The following is a 14,888-nucleotide window of genomic DNA, read 5'->3' on the forward strand; positions in this document are numbered from 1 at the left end:
CCTCAACGTCGTCATCCCTCGTCGCGACGGCGGTGGGGTTTCACCAGATATCCTCAAAACGGTCGCGACGGTGGTAGGGTTTCAGAGCAACAACTCTATTGTTTTATACGATTGTATCGTATATATCGTATAATATATTCAAAATAATATAAGTTAATAAAAATGCAACATTTAGGAAGTAAATGTGGTATTTCTAAAATTTAAAATTGGAATGAGATTGACCACGACCTACCCTTCCTCATTCGTATAGATCCTCTTTATACATACTCAAAACTCACTTTTTTCAATTTTTTTTTTTTTGATAACCCGAAGACTGTAGCAATCATCGCGCTACTTTGAACACTATGGTGCGACACCAAACCCGGGGGATGAAAGCCGCACTCCCATTGACGCATTTTTGGTAATTCACCAGCGTAATGTCTTAAGGGGGAATCGAACCCATGACCTTAGGGTCATGAAAGTTACAAGTCGTCCTTACCACTTGAGCTTACCCGGCTGGACTTTTAAGAATTTTTATCAAGGAGATCGTGTTTGTGTGTGTGCGCGCGCGCAAGCAATGGAAGGAATTAAGCTAGTATAGTTAACTTCCCCGTGACTTTCCAAAAAGGAAAAAAGGAATTCTAAATTTCTTCTACGTCTAGTAAATTCATATTTGGTGAATTCACAATTACACAAACTCTAGCTAGCTGGACACTACTAGAGTTAACTAAGCAACAAAACAATAAGGTTGCACAAGGGAGGCATGAGGGAGGTAGGAAGAGCATCGTCTGATATATATGATGATGATGATGACACTAAAAGCAAATTAAGGGATGGTGGGTGTATGTTTTGTGATGCGAGGAATTTGTCCGTTTGCTCCTTCGGGTATACTCCTTTTTCGGGTACTCCACCAAGCAAGCAATGCATGCTTCTCTTGCACCCCCTCCTCCTCTCCTACACTAGGTTTTTTTTATTATTTATTTTTAATATATATATATATATAGAGAGAGAGAGAGAGAGAGAGAGAGAGAGAGAGAGAGAGAGGATTGATTAATTTATCAAAATAATAGGTCCATTCTTTTATCATTTTTTTACTTAAATATATTAAGGCAATAAAAGTTGAAATTTCAAGATTCGAATAAAAAAAGGCAGCTGATGCACAAATTTACCATATATACAGGGTTCGGAAAAGGGACATATCATGATCAGTTTATAGCATGCAGTCTTACTTTATATTTTTGTAAGAAATTGTTTTCACGCCTCAAATTCGTGACCTCCTGGTCAACAGTGACAAGTTCACCGTTGCATCAAGCCTCTCCTTCAAAAACCCAAAACTCAAATCTAGGTATATATTTTAACGGAAATAGCCTTGAATTTATCACTTGAATTACCCTTGAAACTCCTTACACCTTGAGATTGACAAGTCAAAAATGCTTAGATTTAATGAGATATATATAGCTAGCCAGCCAGCTGCAGCCAGCGCATGCATGCATGCATGCACGCGTCCCACGCACAAACGCATGCAGTATGTGCCAAAGCAGCTGCACTGCGTCTTCACACCAAGCTGCTTCACCTTCAAGCTTTTCAGTTCCTAATCTCTCTCTCTCTCTCTCTCTCACTTCGGTCACTTTGCTCCTTTCTTTCCTAATTAGGTTGTGTTTAATTACATCAATGTTGGGTAGAATGGGAAAGGAAACTAATTAAAATGATAACGATCAATGATCAATGATCAATGATAACTATATCAATGATCTTGAAGCTAGTTTTCAATTTGATCTCTCCTCTGTTTTTAATTTTCATTTTTGATCGGTTTATCATAGGATATGCTCATCAAAACAGTTGTTATTTTCGGACTAATCAGGTAAAAGACTTAATTGACCATTTTTATAAAAATACGAAACATTATAATCATGTATGTTGCTTTTAAAGAAAATATTCAACTTTTTAACATCTAATTCCATTTTTTTTTTCCTTCATACAATCATTATAACAAATACAAAAATAAGCGAATGTATAAAAAGTGCGAGCATGCTTCTTTTAGAAGATATATATTAACAGTATATTGATTTGTTATTTCCCTGCCCATGAAATTTTTTAGGTTTTTCCCATTACATAATCAAGCAGTCTTTATAATTTAAAATCGTTATTTAATGGCTCTCAAAATTGTAATAACTTACTTGAAAAAAAATATTCTTTTTATTATTTTAACCACTAATAAATTTATGCACACAAACTGCTTCCTTAATACCTTGAGAATAATATATGAAAAAAGAGTCGGGTTTTCAGTCTAATACTTGTCTCGTATTGTATTCTCTTCTATTTCTACCTCGTTAAAAGTCTAGTAATAGAAGATTCCTCTCTCTCTCTCTCTCTCTCTCTCTCTCTCTCTCTCTCTCTCTCTCTCTCTCTCTCTCTCAATTCCATTGAAATCACCTATATTATTATTTTTAATTCATAATTTTCTTCTCTTTTCAAGACTTACCCTTATTTTTCATCATTTCCCCTACCCATCCACGCGTGGTGTGAAATATTGAATTAGATATACAATTCTCTTTTACGTACATTTAATTTATATATAAATATAATTAATCTCAAAACATTGTGCGTGCGTATCTTGACCATATATAAAAAGTATTACACATAAAATAAAATAATAAAATTTTATCTAAAAGTCTAAAATCACTAGTTATCGCTTAACTATAGCACAAAATTATTATAATTTAAATCACTTGGAAAAAAACCTTTTTATACCAATTTTCCTCGTATTAATTTGTCTTTTATATGACTATCATGTTTAAAGTGAGATAAATTAAAAAGTTACCAAAAACCTGTCCCTTTCACACACAATAATAAAAATAAGATATTTTTTTTTCCTTTCTATTGTAGTATCAAAGCCAAAAAAATGTTTAATCAGTTTTAACTAATCAATCATTCAACATAACAACTACACTAATTTACTCTTAACAAATTTTCTTCACCTACTTATCTCCAAACAAACAATAAAATTGTTTATAAATTATTTTTCTCCTCAATATATTTTATTGAACTTTGATTTAAAATATAATTAAAGCTCATTTAATTAAATGTTAAAACTACTGCAATTTTTTTTAAAATTTTTTTATAGCTATACTAACACATTAAATGTAATTTTATTGTTCCAAAGTAATCAACCAAGCCTCTTCCTTCACTTAGATTGTGGTTAGAAAATAATTTTAAAAAAACTCTACAAACAAAAAAAAATACAAAGAACATTATATATAAGGCATCTTAATTACTGTACCACTGCAAAAATTTAATTAACTTCTAAAAAAAACCTCATAAAATATTTAATTTTTATTTGAACAAAATAAATAATTTCCCCAACAAATAATCAATTTATTATTATTTTATTGGAAAAATCTTATCCCCTTACCAAGCTCATGTGCATCCATGCACCAACCCCTCAGAAAAATTCACATTTACCTTAACTCTAAAAAAGGTAAATGACTTAATACTTGACACCCTTCATTTTTTTAATCTAAAATCTCTTTAAAACCCTGCCCTTTTTTCACACTAGACAAGCCAGAGTCGCACTGTCCAAGGCAAGTTTTTAAATAAAAAAAACAGAGAGGAAAAGAAAACATAACCGTCGCGCAGAGATGCACTTGGACACAGGACACATGACACAACCTCGTTTGCTTAATCATACACGCGTATCATCATTAACCTTGAGACAGCGCCATTAAAACCTTCTCTGTACCTCACCCCCACCTTAACACTCCCTAAAAAGCTCTGCTCTCTCTCTCTCTTTCTACCCCCCTGCCCTGCACATAAGAGAGAGACAGAAGTTGAATTCTTCTTCAACACTCTCCAAGGGAGAAAGCGAAAGCGTGTTCCTTGTGAGTTGAGTGATTGGGCAAGGGAATCCATTTGGGGGTTTAAAATCCACTGAGAGGCGAGGTGGGTTGGAGGCGAAGAGGGGGTCGCCGGAGAATGACGTCAGAGGGGGCGCCACCGAAGAGGAAGCCGTCGTGGAGGGAGAGGGAGAACAACAGGAGGAGGGAGAGGCGGAGGAGGGCCATAGCTGCCAAGATATACTCCGGATTGAGGGCTCAGGGCAACTACAATCTCCCCAAACACTGCGATAACAACGAGGTCTTGAAGGCTCTCTGTTCCGAAGCTGGCTGGACCGTCGAAGATGACGGCACTACCTATCGCAAGGTTTTGTTGCTAATTTACTCTCTTTCTTTATCTGGGTTTTTCTTTTCTTTGTTGATCTTTGCTGTAGGGCCAATGGGTGTGTGTCTTTGTGCGTGTTTTATCATAGATCTGCGCCCTATGCAGCTATGCCGTGCGTTTCTGTTCTTCTTTACCTTTTCGGCTTTGATCTGGGAACTGGTTTTGTTTCAATACGATCAATCTTTCTCTTTTTGGGTCTCCCTTTTTTATTTATTTTTACTTGACTCTGTATTTGACTATTTGGATTGTGTTTACTGGGATTTGATCGAGTGAATAAATGGAGTAGGAAGGGTTTCATTGCTTGTTTTGTGTTTTGTTAGCTTCATTTCTCTTTCTCGTATGGATTGCTAATTCTCTCTTAAGAGGAAATTTTCTGTTAGTTCTCTTTTAAAAGCGAGAAATCTGTTGCTTGGTTTATTGAGCTATTAGCATGAGTAAATGTGTTTCAGTAAAATAGCTAGTGATATCTATTTTGTGCATCATAGCTTCCTTAGAGGATATTGTTCCCCTCTCTGTGTTAGAACTCAAAAATTCATGTAAATAGCTTGAGCAATGGCCGGGAAAACCCACTTGTGCTACGCAATCAATATTCAATACCTCCCCCAACATGCGGTTTTCACTTTGTCCCGTTCAATTTATCTTTGTGTGTGAATGTTTTAACTGAGCTTGTTCTTATATCTACTTATTCTTTTCCTAATGAACTTTGGCATCAAATTCTGTGTAATATAGGGATGCAGGCCACTCCCAACTGATACAGCAGGCACTTCCACCAACATCACTCCGTGCTCCTCCCAAAGACCAAGTCCACCATCTTCATCCTTCCCAAGCCCAATTCCTTCTTACCAAGCTAGTCCTTCATCCTCTTCCTTCCAGAGTCCATCTCGTTTTGATTCTCTGAATCACTTCCCGTTTATCTGCAACCGGATTGCTCCATCTCTCCGCCCTCTCCGAATATCAAACAGTGCTCCTGTGACCCCACCTCTCTCATCCCCAACCTCTAGAACTGCCAATCCAAAACCCAATTGGGAGTTCCTTACCAAAGAATCCATGGTATCTTTTGGTCACCCCTTCTTTGCCACCTCTGCCCCTGCAAGCCCTACTCGTTGCCAACGTCAAGCTCCAGCTCCTATACCTGAACGCGATGAGTCTGATACTTCCACTGCAGATTCCGGCCACTGGATGAGCTTCCAAAAGTCTCTGCCCTCTGCGCTTCCACCCTCCCCAACATTTAACCTTGTGAAGCCCATGGCTTATCAAATTTCCCCCACTGATGCAGTGACAGAGAGAGGAAAGGGTACGGAATTTGGATTCGAGAGCATAACGGTGAAACCATGGGAAGGTGAGAGGATTCATGAGGTAGGGTTGGATGATCTTGAGCTCACTCTTGGAAGCGGGAAGAATCGAAGTTAGGACTAACTGAAGCTGTACTTGGCGGTGGATATGGAAAAAGTAGAGGCATTGTTTCTTTCACTGCTCCTGGTTTACTCTGCTGTATGAGGAAGTGCACTTGCACTGGTCTGGATAGCCACCCATGATGGAAAACCTTGGTTTCAGAGGCAAAGTGGCGGTGTTTTTCAAGTGCAGTTCCTGACCAAACTCAGTCCATTGGAAGAATTATTCATATTACCTTCTTTTTCCTTTTGGGTTAGCTTTAGCTATTTTAAAAAAAATGTAACTTTGTGTGGCTTTTTTCTTCTTTTCTAGCCTTGAGCTTTCCTGTTCTTCATTCAGTGATTGCAGAATCCTGAATTGTTAGGGACGTTTTTACTTATTTATATTTTTTCAAGCACTGCATACCGATACTGTGGTTTGTCTATGGGACTCAGGAGCAAGGAGTTTCCCTCTTGCATACACAGTGGGGAAAACTCCACAAAACTAAACTGTTTCATGATTATTTACTTTACTATAGATGATGCTTATTTCAAAGAAAATCCTTGTTTCCTTTTTTTGTCTGAATTTGACTCTCTTTGCCCATTGAATTATTATGTCTTCATGCAACAAATGATCCGTAATAATGTGTTAACCCTTTTAAGAGTACAGCATAATTGGTCTTATTGAAAAAGAGTGCCACATAATTGCATTGGAAAGTTAATTAACTTGATTATTCGCCTATGCTTGCTATCCTAATCTTTTGAATACTCATTATGATCCTCTAATCAGATCAGACTGCTTTGCTTATGCCCGTGGCCCATAAGAGGTGGCCTGCTTGTTATTGACATGATGGGGCTTGAAAACAAATCTCTCGTTCATGCACAGACACGCCCCCACACATTAAAACAAGAAGCATGAAGAAAAAGAGAGGCTGGGGGCATGAATTATGTCAAGTTTGTTGTTTAGTATGGACAATTCACTGCTCATTGCGGGCGGTCTTATCCATCCATATTTCCCTCAATTGAATTATGTTGCCATTAGGGTCAGGGGACAAGATTCCAGCCGTTGTCCCAAATGATCAAACCCACAAATTCTCAATGAAATTCTAACATACTTTTGGATAACCTTTTATTAATTTCAGGTGATAAATTTGTTGCTAATATGTTATCCCATCATCAGAAAATAGAATAAAATAAAGCAAAAAGGGAATTAAGAGCTTTTTATTTTTTATTTTTGAAGGAAAACTTTCATAAACAAAAGGAAAATACGATAATTATAATGTGCTTAAGACATGTACCTTAGGATATAATACTACCCTTCATTTGGTCGATTCATATATATTTTTTTGTATTTACAGGTGCAAAAATTTTATCCAAAAATAGACAGGAGCAGGTTAGACACTATCTTGCTGCAGAAAGATGCCAATAGTCAGGAAGTGCCTAGTTAAAATTCAAGGTGGTTTAAGTGATAAATTCAAGACTTTTCAAGTTAAAATGTTATTAGTCTTGGAGGCAGCTTCCCATTTGAGATAATATCCTCACATTAAAGTGGAAAAGGGTAGAATGACAGATAGGCTCATTATTATGATGGGTGAGTTGAATGTACAAAGATCTCAGAGACCATTGTTTCCAGAAAATAATAACAATAACAGGAGGTTCTTCTGATTTTCTCTCCACTATGCTAATGGAAGTAAAACAAAGATATACGTAAAGCATACAGAAGTGAATAACATTAAATCAGCTCCATTGAAACTGAACAATTATTTGGGTGTTAGTCTTGAAGGTTCACACTACACGAAGCTGCATATGAGACATGCCAAAAGACCAAAGTAAAACAAACAAACACCAACACTTGTAGTACACATACTACCTAGCTACTCTCTGCACATCACTAACTAAAACATCTATTCTCTACTAGGATTGTGTGATAAGTCAGTAACATAGAATGGTATGGCTAGGGGAAATCAGTCACGAGATGAGCACTCGTTATCTGATGAGTTGGTTGATGCTTTTGTCTCCTCAATCTTGGGCTGAGCATCATCCTTTTTTATATCTGCAGTAACACTGCACTCGTGAAACCTAAAGCATGTTAAGAGATGATCGTTAACAATCCCTGCCACCTGCATGAATGAATAAACGACGGTTGGTCCAACGCAACGAAAGCCTCTCTGCATCAAATCCTTGCTTATGAGTTCAGCTTTTGGTGTCTTCACTGGCACTTGACGTGCGTAACGGAATCCATTTCTTATTGGCTTCTTGTTCACAAAGTTCCAGCAGTAGTTGCTGAATGAACCAAACTCCTGCTGAACCTGCAGAAAAGAAGAAAAGAAGGGAGTCAGTTGCATGATGTTTTAAGATTATTGACAATTCTTCCTTGTTTTTCTTAAATAATCGCTTCTTACAGTTGCATCCACTCATTTACTAGCAATCCAATATTTCATCTCCAAACATAGTTTATTGATTCCGACCCAAACCCCAGTTAGAAAAAACATAGATTTCACCTTCTAGAATAAACATGTTTCACCTTCTATGCTAAAACAAGGATAGCATTATTGGTTGGTTTTGCAGAGGATACATGAGGGTAACTTACCAAAAAATAAAATAAAATAAAATAAAATACATGACATAGGGATAAAAGAGTTGAAGTGCAGAAACATAGTTTTTAGTACCTTGAGCATCTGCTTGGCATTCTCAGCAACTGCACGCAGCTTGGGTTCGGACAGCAAAATACCATTGGCATTTAGTGACAGCAACTTCTTTTCAGTGAAGCTTGCGACAGATGATGGATCGAAATTGTCAAAAAGCTTCCTGTCAAATGAACCCAAGAAGTTTAACATCCAACATATGTGTAGTTATATTTTTCAGTTAAGGCTGAAGCTAATAGATGACTTAGATGTTGGCATACCTAAACGTGTCTCTCTTGTTAAGAATTGCTGGCCAGCTGAGTTCTGCCAATGCTTGTGATAACACAAGGAGCTCAAATAACTTCTTGTCGTCATGAACTGGAACTCCCCATTCTTCATCGTGGAAGGAAGTATAAAGTGGATCTGTCAAGAACACAAAGAAAAAATGAATTGCAGGGAGTTGGATAAATTGGGTGTCCTGGAGACGTACCAAAAAATCAGCCAGTTGAACTCTAGTGCATTTTTTCCCCCCATTTTTGTAGCACTATGGATTGACAACCAGAATTGAAGCATTCATTACAACTCTAAAATAAGAATGGATTAAAAGTTAAAATAGACTTATTTAAATTTTTATGAGATCCTATGCTAAAAGTATGTGAGAGTTTAGGTTCTTTCTTGGAAATTTTTCTCCCCATATCAACAAAAAACATCTACTCTTTTGTCAAGTGAGGTTTTCATGTAACTTGTTCAAAACAACAACAACAACAAGCCTTAAGTCCCCCTAGGTGGGTCGGCCACATGATTCCTTTTCCACCAATTTACCTAACCGAGAGTGTTTTTCTCTATTAAATTAAGGGCTATTAAATCCTTACTCACTACCTCATTCCAAGTTATTTTAGGCCCACCCCTATACTTTTTCATGCCAAAAACAATAATTCACTCACTCCACCTCACAAGTGCTCTACTAGACCTACATTTCAAATGCCCAAATCATCTAAGTTGCCCCTCTTAAATCTTATCTTTGACTTGTTCTATATCTAAATTATTGTGTATATGATTGTTTCTTAATTTATCTTTTAACGTTATAACACTTATCCATCTTAACATTCACATTTTAGCAACTTTTACTTTTTATACATGTTTCTTAGTTGCCCAACATTTTGAACCATAAAGCATAGTTGGCCTTATAGTCTTCTTATAAAACTTTCCTTTTAATTTTAAAGGTATTCTACGATCACATATAACATACCTCACGCACTCCTCAATTTTACTCAACATGTTTTAATTCTATGTATTACGTCTTCTTCAATTTCCCCTTCCACTTACATAATAGATCCAAGATATCTAAATCTATTAGTGTTATTAATTTCTTGATTATCAAGTTTAATCTTCTTACTAATACTACACTATTATTGAAATTACTTTTTATATATTCTATCTTATTCCTACTTATCCTAAAACCTTTCGACCCTAATGTTATTCTTCAAAATTCAAGCTTATATTCCACAATGTCATTTACAAACAACATACACTAAGGTGTCTCATTTTGGATATTCCTAGAAAGTTCATCAATCTCTAAAGTAAAAAGACAAGTACTTAACGTAGAATCTTGATGTACACCTGTTATGATTCGAAAATCTCTAAAAATTCCCCTTCTATAGTCCAAACGCTGGTCACTACTCTATTATAAATATCCTTGATGATCTCAGTACATTTACTACATACCCCTTTCTTTTCTAAGACCCACAAAAAACTTTCTTAGATACTCTATCATATGCTTTCTATAGGTCAATAAAAACTATATGTAAATCTCTCTTTTTCTTTTCTCTAAACTTTTCCATTAAATTTCTTAAAAGATAAATAACTTTTGTTGTTGATCTCCCAAGCATAAAACCAAATTTATTTTTTAAAATCCTCGTTTCTAATCTTATTCTATGTTCAGTTACCCTTTCCCATAATTTCATCATATGACTCGTAATCTTAATTCCATGATCATTATTACAGTTTTGAATATCACCTCAGTTTTTATATAAAGTTATTAACGTACTTTTCCTCCATTCCTTTAACATTTTCTTTATTTTTTTGCAATAATTTAAAATATATTAATTAGCCAAATATTTCGTTGATCCCTTAAACATTTCCAAACTTCAATTGGTATTTTATCTAGTCTGATAGATTTGTCACTTTTCATCTTTTTTAATGATATCTTAATTTCAAGGACTCTAATTTAGTAATTTTTCAAATAAATCAACTAATTTTAGTCTTCTCCTCATTTGTCACTTCCAAGTTCAATATTTTATTTTGATTTTCATCAAAATATCTTCGTCATCTCTCTTTTATGTCTTCTCTCTAATTAAGAAATTATTATTCTCGTCCTTTATACATTTTACATCGCCTAAATCTTTGCATTTTCTTTCTCAAACTATAGCAAGTTTATACATGTCTTTTTCTCCTTATTTTGTATCTAATCTAGTATATAAAATATCATAAACTCTGTGTTTAGCTACACTATCAGTCTTTTTTTGCATTTTTTCTCATCTCTTAATATTTTTCAACATTTTCTATATTTCTACACTTTTGTCATATTTTATATCAATTTCTTTTTATCTTAACTTATTTTTGGACATCTAGATCCCACCAACAACCTTTTTTTTTTTTTTATTACCTAAGTATCTACCTTTGGATTCACCTAAAAAGCACTTTTGTTATTCTTACAATAAAGTTCGCCATTTTATTCCAAACAATATTTACATTTACCTTATCCCCTGGGGACTCTATCTTGTGTAGTCAAACTTTTACACGGGATAATTTTACAATCCTTACAAAGTTAAGAAGAAATCTATTTGACTTTTATCACGCCCACTCTTGAAAGTTATTAGGTATTCTTTTCTATTTTTATAAAGCAAGTATTCAATATAATCAAATCGTACGACATGACAAAACCTAAGATTGTATCACCGACTTTATTTTTATCTTCATATCCATAGCCTTCATATATCCTCTTATAGCATATATTATCTTTTCTAATGTATTAATTTAAATCAACTCCTATAAATATCTTTTCAGACATCGGTATTCCTTATAAAATATTATCTATATCTTCCCAAAATTATCTTTTGAGATTTTTTGCTAAACCTATTTGGGAAGCATACTCACTAATGACATTTACTATCTCCACTAAGAGAGCTATCACGATTTTAATGATCCTATCCCTTATTGTTTTAACATTTATTACATTATCTTTAGGTCTTTATCTACAATAATTCCCATCCTGTTTTTATATTTCTCTTTTCTAATATATCAAAGTTTAAATCCTAATTTTTCAATTTCTCTAAATTTCTTCCCTACTCATTTCGTCTCTTGAAGAAGCAGATTAAATTAATTTTCCTTTCTAAATGTTATTTCCGCTATTTCCATATTTTTTTCTTGTAAGTGTCCTTATATTCCACTTCCAAGTTTTCAAGCAACTTCCCCTTAACTCCACCTTGATTAAATTCCATAACCCTCTTGCCATTAAATTGATTTGACATAGAGCTAAAAAGGTAGGGGCTCATGCCAAACCCTCAATGTACTACTGTACAACATGACTCTACATAAAATCTATAGTAACTAGATATCTCAGGAGACATTCTTTGCCACACAACAATGCAATGAAGACTAAACTTGCACAATAGAAACTAACACTAGACTCTACTTAGGGGCCCAAATCACATAACTTACTCTAGCTTATTTGTATAAATGGGATATGAATTTTTTAACCAAGGAGCTGACAGAGTTGACCTTTAAAATTTGAATTAAGGCTTAATTCAGCTCGACACTTGAAAGAAGAAGATGGATATGATTGATGCTAATAGTAACTTGTCAGCCCTGCCATCATTGTCAAAAGGGAGCATCAATGGAGTCACATTTATCCAGTGTGGCTAATTGCCACAAATGGGATGAGAATTTTTTTTTTTTCAAATATATGTATCATATAGAAATAACCTTTTCAAATTTGTCCCCATTAAAATTGATATTGTAGGGTGTCAAATTCAAATATTTAGAAGTTTCATATTTTTTAGGAATTTTACAAAATTCAAAAAAATCAGTTCAAATTTTGTCTAACATTGAATGATAGATGTGCAGAGATGCAAAGAGATAATCGTGGAAGAGATTTCTCAAAATTGAAAATTGTAAGACATCAATTGCATAATTAATCTGATATGATTGGATGATGATTTACGCATCAAGAGATATGCATTTGTTCAAAAAATACTAAAGTGGAGATAATTAGGGAATCATTTTAAAAAAAAAAAAATTCATTATGGACAATTTTGAGATACATTTAGTTGTATTGTAATTTGTGTTGTAAAAATGTTTAAGTCGCTCATTTGTTTTGAAAATTTTGTAGTGAAGATAATTAAGACACAACTTTTAAAAAATAATTTTATCAAATTTTAAATTTAATTAATCAAGTATCATATGTTTAAAAATTACAAGTACCTTCGAACATTTAACATATATTATATAAAACATTTAAGGTGTGGGGGATTGCTCCCACTGGCCAAAGGTCTTGGCTCCTCCACTAGGAAGGAGCGTACTGTATGTGAAGTAGTCTTCCCATCATGGTGCATCACATAAATTGCTAGCAGCGAAACTCAAGTTCATGATTTTTCCTATCCTTAGCATGCTCATATGCCAAAAAGTTAATTATAAGAAAACATTTTAAGGGTACAAAAAACACTAAACAACTTTTTTGAGCACTATTCCTTACATCTCTTGCTCACTAGATCACTCTTTAAAATGAATCCAACCAATCTACTCATTATACGTGGAATTCTTTAAAGTACTATGCATAAAATATGAAGCAAATTCCTGGACAAAACACAATAAGCTTTTTTACCATAGTCAGTCAGATCTGGGTTCTCACTTCTCAACCAAATGGATTATAATGTGTTTATTTCTAATTTCAAACCAAATGGGGTTATCAAGATATGGGTGATGAAGATGGTTCATGGCAAATTGTGTATTTCATTACTCGCATATTATGTCTATACATTGACAAATATTGCTAATGTTATCTAAAAAGTTGAATCATTTCAACCAACATTGAATTATTTTTTTATTTTTATTTTTCAGATTTATGCTGTCCACACGATAGGCTTCAATCTTCATGCAACACAACAAAGTTCCCAGCCAACTATTTGAGACTGACACTGGTAGGATTTTCACATGACAAATCGTGTTTTTCATTACTCGCATATTACTGTGTTTGTTAAGAAAAGTGTAAGCAGAGGGAACTTAAATGTAGACTTTGGGAACAAAACAAGCTCACGCCAATAAAGGACAAACAAACTGAAACATAAAATGATTCTAATTTACTCAACAGAGTTGACATTCATGAACAAATTATAAATTCCCCAGAAGAAACCAGAGGAAACTCGGTGCAAAATTAAAATTAGTCAGAGAAAGCAACTTCACTTGTCCAAAATTCAAAATTAGCCAGTGAAAGCAAAGCATTCGTAAACTATGCACTCACCAGAATTTGTGGTAATCCAATCACATCGCTTAACAGGACCCGGAATAGTTGGTGACGAAGTCGCAATTTCTACTCCATCTGGAACAACTTTTACAGACTTGAACCCATTTCGCTTCACCCTGCCCCTGGAATTCACCGTTCTTACAGAAGACCCACTTGAACACGAATCCGAAGAGCACGAACTGTCCACAGACACATTGTTCCGGACGACGGACTGCGGCATCTCGGATGCCAACCTTCTTGGTTGATGCTTCTGAGGCTGGGGCTGGGGCTGGGGCCGGGGCTGCGGTTTCTTCAAACACTCCTTTTTGCGTTTCGTTTCTTCCGAAACCCTAAACCTGTTTCCGGCGAGCCCAAGAACCGCTCGCGTTTCCGAAACCGGTTTTGGCGACGATTGAAGCTTGACAGCCACCGACATATCAAAAAAAAAAAAAACACTTGAATCTTCAAAATGCAGCACTTGGGGATTTGATTCAAGGTCTGAAATGAGGAAACTTCAGCTGAAATTACATGAAATGTCTCTCAAAATTTTGAATTTCAGCGCGAAAAAAAAAAAAAGAATTGTAAGATAATTGGAGGTCAAAATCCTGAGATTCTTGCGTGAGTACAAGGAAAGATTTAAGGTTTAGGAGCACAGAGGAAGATGGATTGCGAGAGAGACGTAGAGAGCAGAGAGCTGAGAAGTGGGATGGGGGAAGAGCAGAGAGAGGAAAACGACGGAAGAACGAACGGGTTTTGGAGGTTTTAAAACGGAAACCTGTAGCCGACAAGGTACCGGCTTTAGCCGGTCATCATGCTAGCGTGTCGGTCACCTTTGATCGTTTTTTGTGCCAAGCACCAAAGTCGCCACTACGGACCATTTGGAATTACATATATACCCTTCTTTCTAATTTTGCCCTTAATTGATGTTTTTTTTCCCCTCAGCAATACCACACCATAGGAGATTTCTTCTTTGTCGGTCTAAAATTTAAATAATAAGTCGAATCTCTTTTAATACACTAGTTTCAATTTTTAATTTTTTAAAATTATTTATTGAAAAGATTTTTCGGCTTTTGCTACAAAATGAGTATACATACATCCTTTAATATTTGAATTTTAATTTAAGTGAAGAATTATTGAATTTGACTTACTACACAATTTGACTTGATAAAACTTTTCATATTGAACTTTTGAATTAAA

At 35.0% G+C, this 14,888-nt stretch overlaps 2 protein-coding genes across 2 annotated transcripts; one reads left to right on the forward strand and one right to left on the reverse strand.

The window, feature by feature from the left end:
- Positions 1-3,602: 3,602 nt before the first annotated feature.
- LOC131162920 (protein BRASSINAZOLE-RESISTANT 1) lies at positions 3,603-6,128 on the forward strand. Its single transcript, XM_058119543.1, has 2 exons — positions 3,603-4,179; positions 4,927-6,128. The coding sequence occupies exons 1-2, from the start codon at positions 3,952-3,954 to the stop codon at positions 5,605-5,607; spliced, it is 909 nt and encodes a 302-aa protein (XP_057975526.1). The 5' UTR covers positions 3,603-3,951; the 3' UTR covers positions 5,608-6,128.
- A 1,143-nt stretch (positions 6,129-7,271) lies between these two features.
- Positions 7,272-14,439, reverse strand: LOC131162921 (uncharacterized). The gene is made up of 4 exons (XM_058119544.1): positions 13,710-14,439; positions 8,473-8,614; positions 8,237-8,375; positions 7,272-7,876 (listed from the first exon to the last, which is right to left on the reverse strand). The coding sequence occupies exons 1-4, from the start codon at positions 14,125-14,127 to the stop codon at positions 7,532-7,534; spliced, it is 1,044 nt and encodes a 347-aa protein (XP_057975527.1). The 5' UTR covers positions 14,128-14,439; the 3' UTR covers positions 7,272-7,531.
- Between the last annotated feature and the right edge of the window lie 449 nt (positions 14,440-14,888).

This window comes from Malania oleifera, chromosome 8 (assembly GCF_029873635.1).
Source record: "Malania oleifera isolate guangnan ecotype guangnan chromosome 8, ASM2987363v1, whole genome shotgun sequence".
NCBI classification, from domain to species: Eukaryota; Viridiplantae; Streptophyta; class Magnoliopsida; order Santalales; family Ximeniaceae; genus Malania; species Malania oleifera.

What these genes read in the sequence shown, in the direction of transcription:
- LOC131162920 (XM_058119543.1), top strand. Translation starts at nt 3,952, where the DNA reads ATGACGTCAGAGGGGGCGCCACCGAAGAGGAAGCCGTCGTGGAGGGAG. An exon ending in ACGGCACTACCTATCGCAAG is followed by an intron (nt 4,180 to 4,926) that starts GTTTTGTTGCTA and finishes TGTGTAATATAG; the next exon opens with GGATGCAGGCCACTCCCAAC.
- LOC131162921 (XM_058119544.1), bottom strand. Translation starts at nt 14,127, where the DNA reads ATGTCGGTGGCTGTCAAGCTTCAATCGTCGCCAAAACCGGTTTCGGAA. An exon ending in TTGGATTACCACAAATTCTG is followed by an intron (nt 8,615 to 13,709) that starts GTGAGTGCATAG and finishes TGTTCTTGACAG; the next exon opens with ATCCACTTTATACTTCCTTC. An exon ending in ATGCCAAGCAGATGCTCAAG is followed by an intron (nt 7,877 to 8,236) that starts GTACTAAAAACT and finishes TCTTTTCTGCAG; the next exon opens with GTTCAGCAGGAGTTTGGTTC.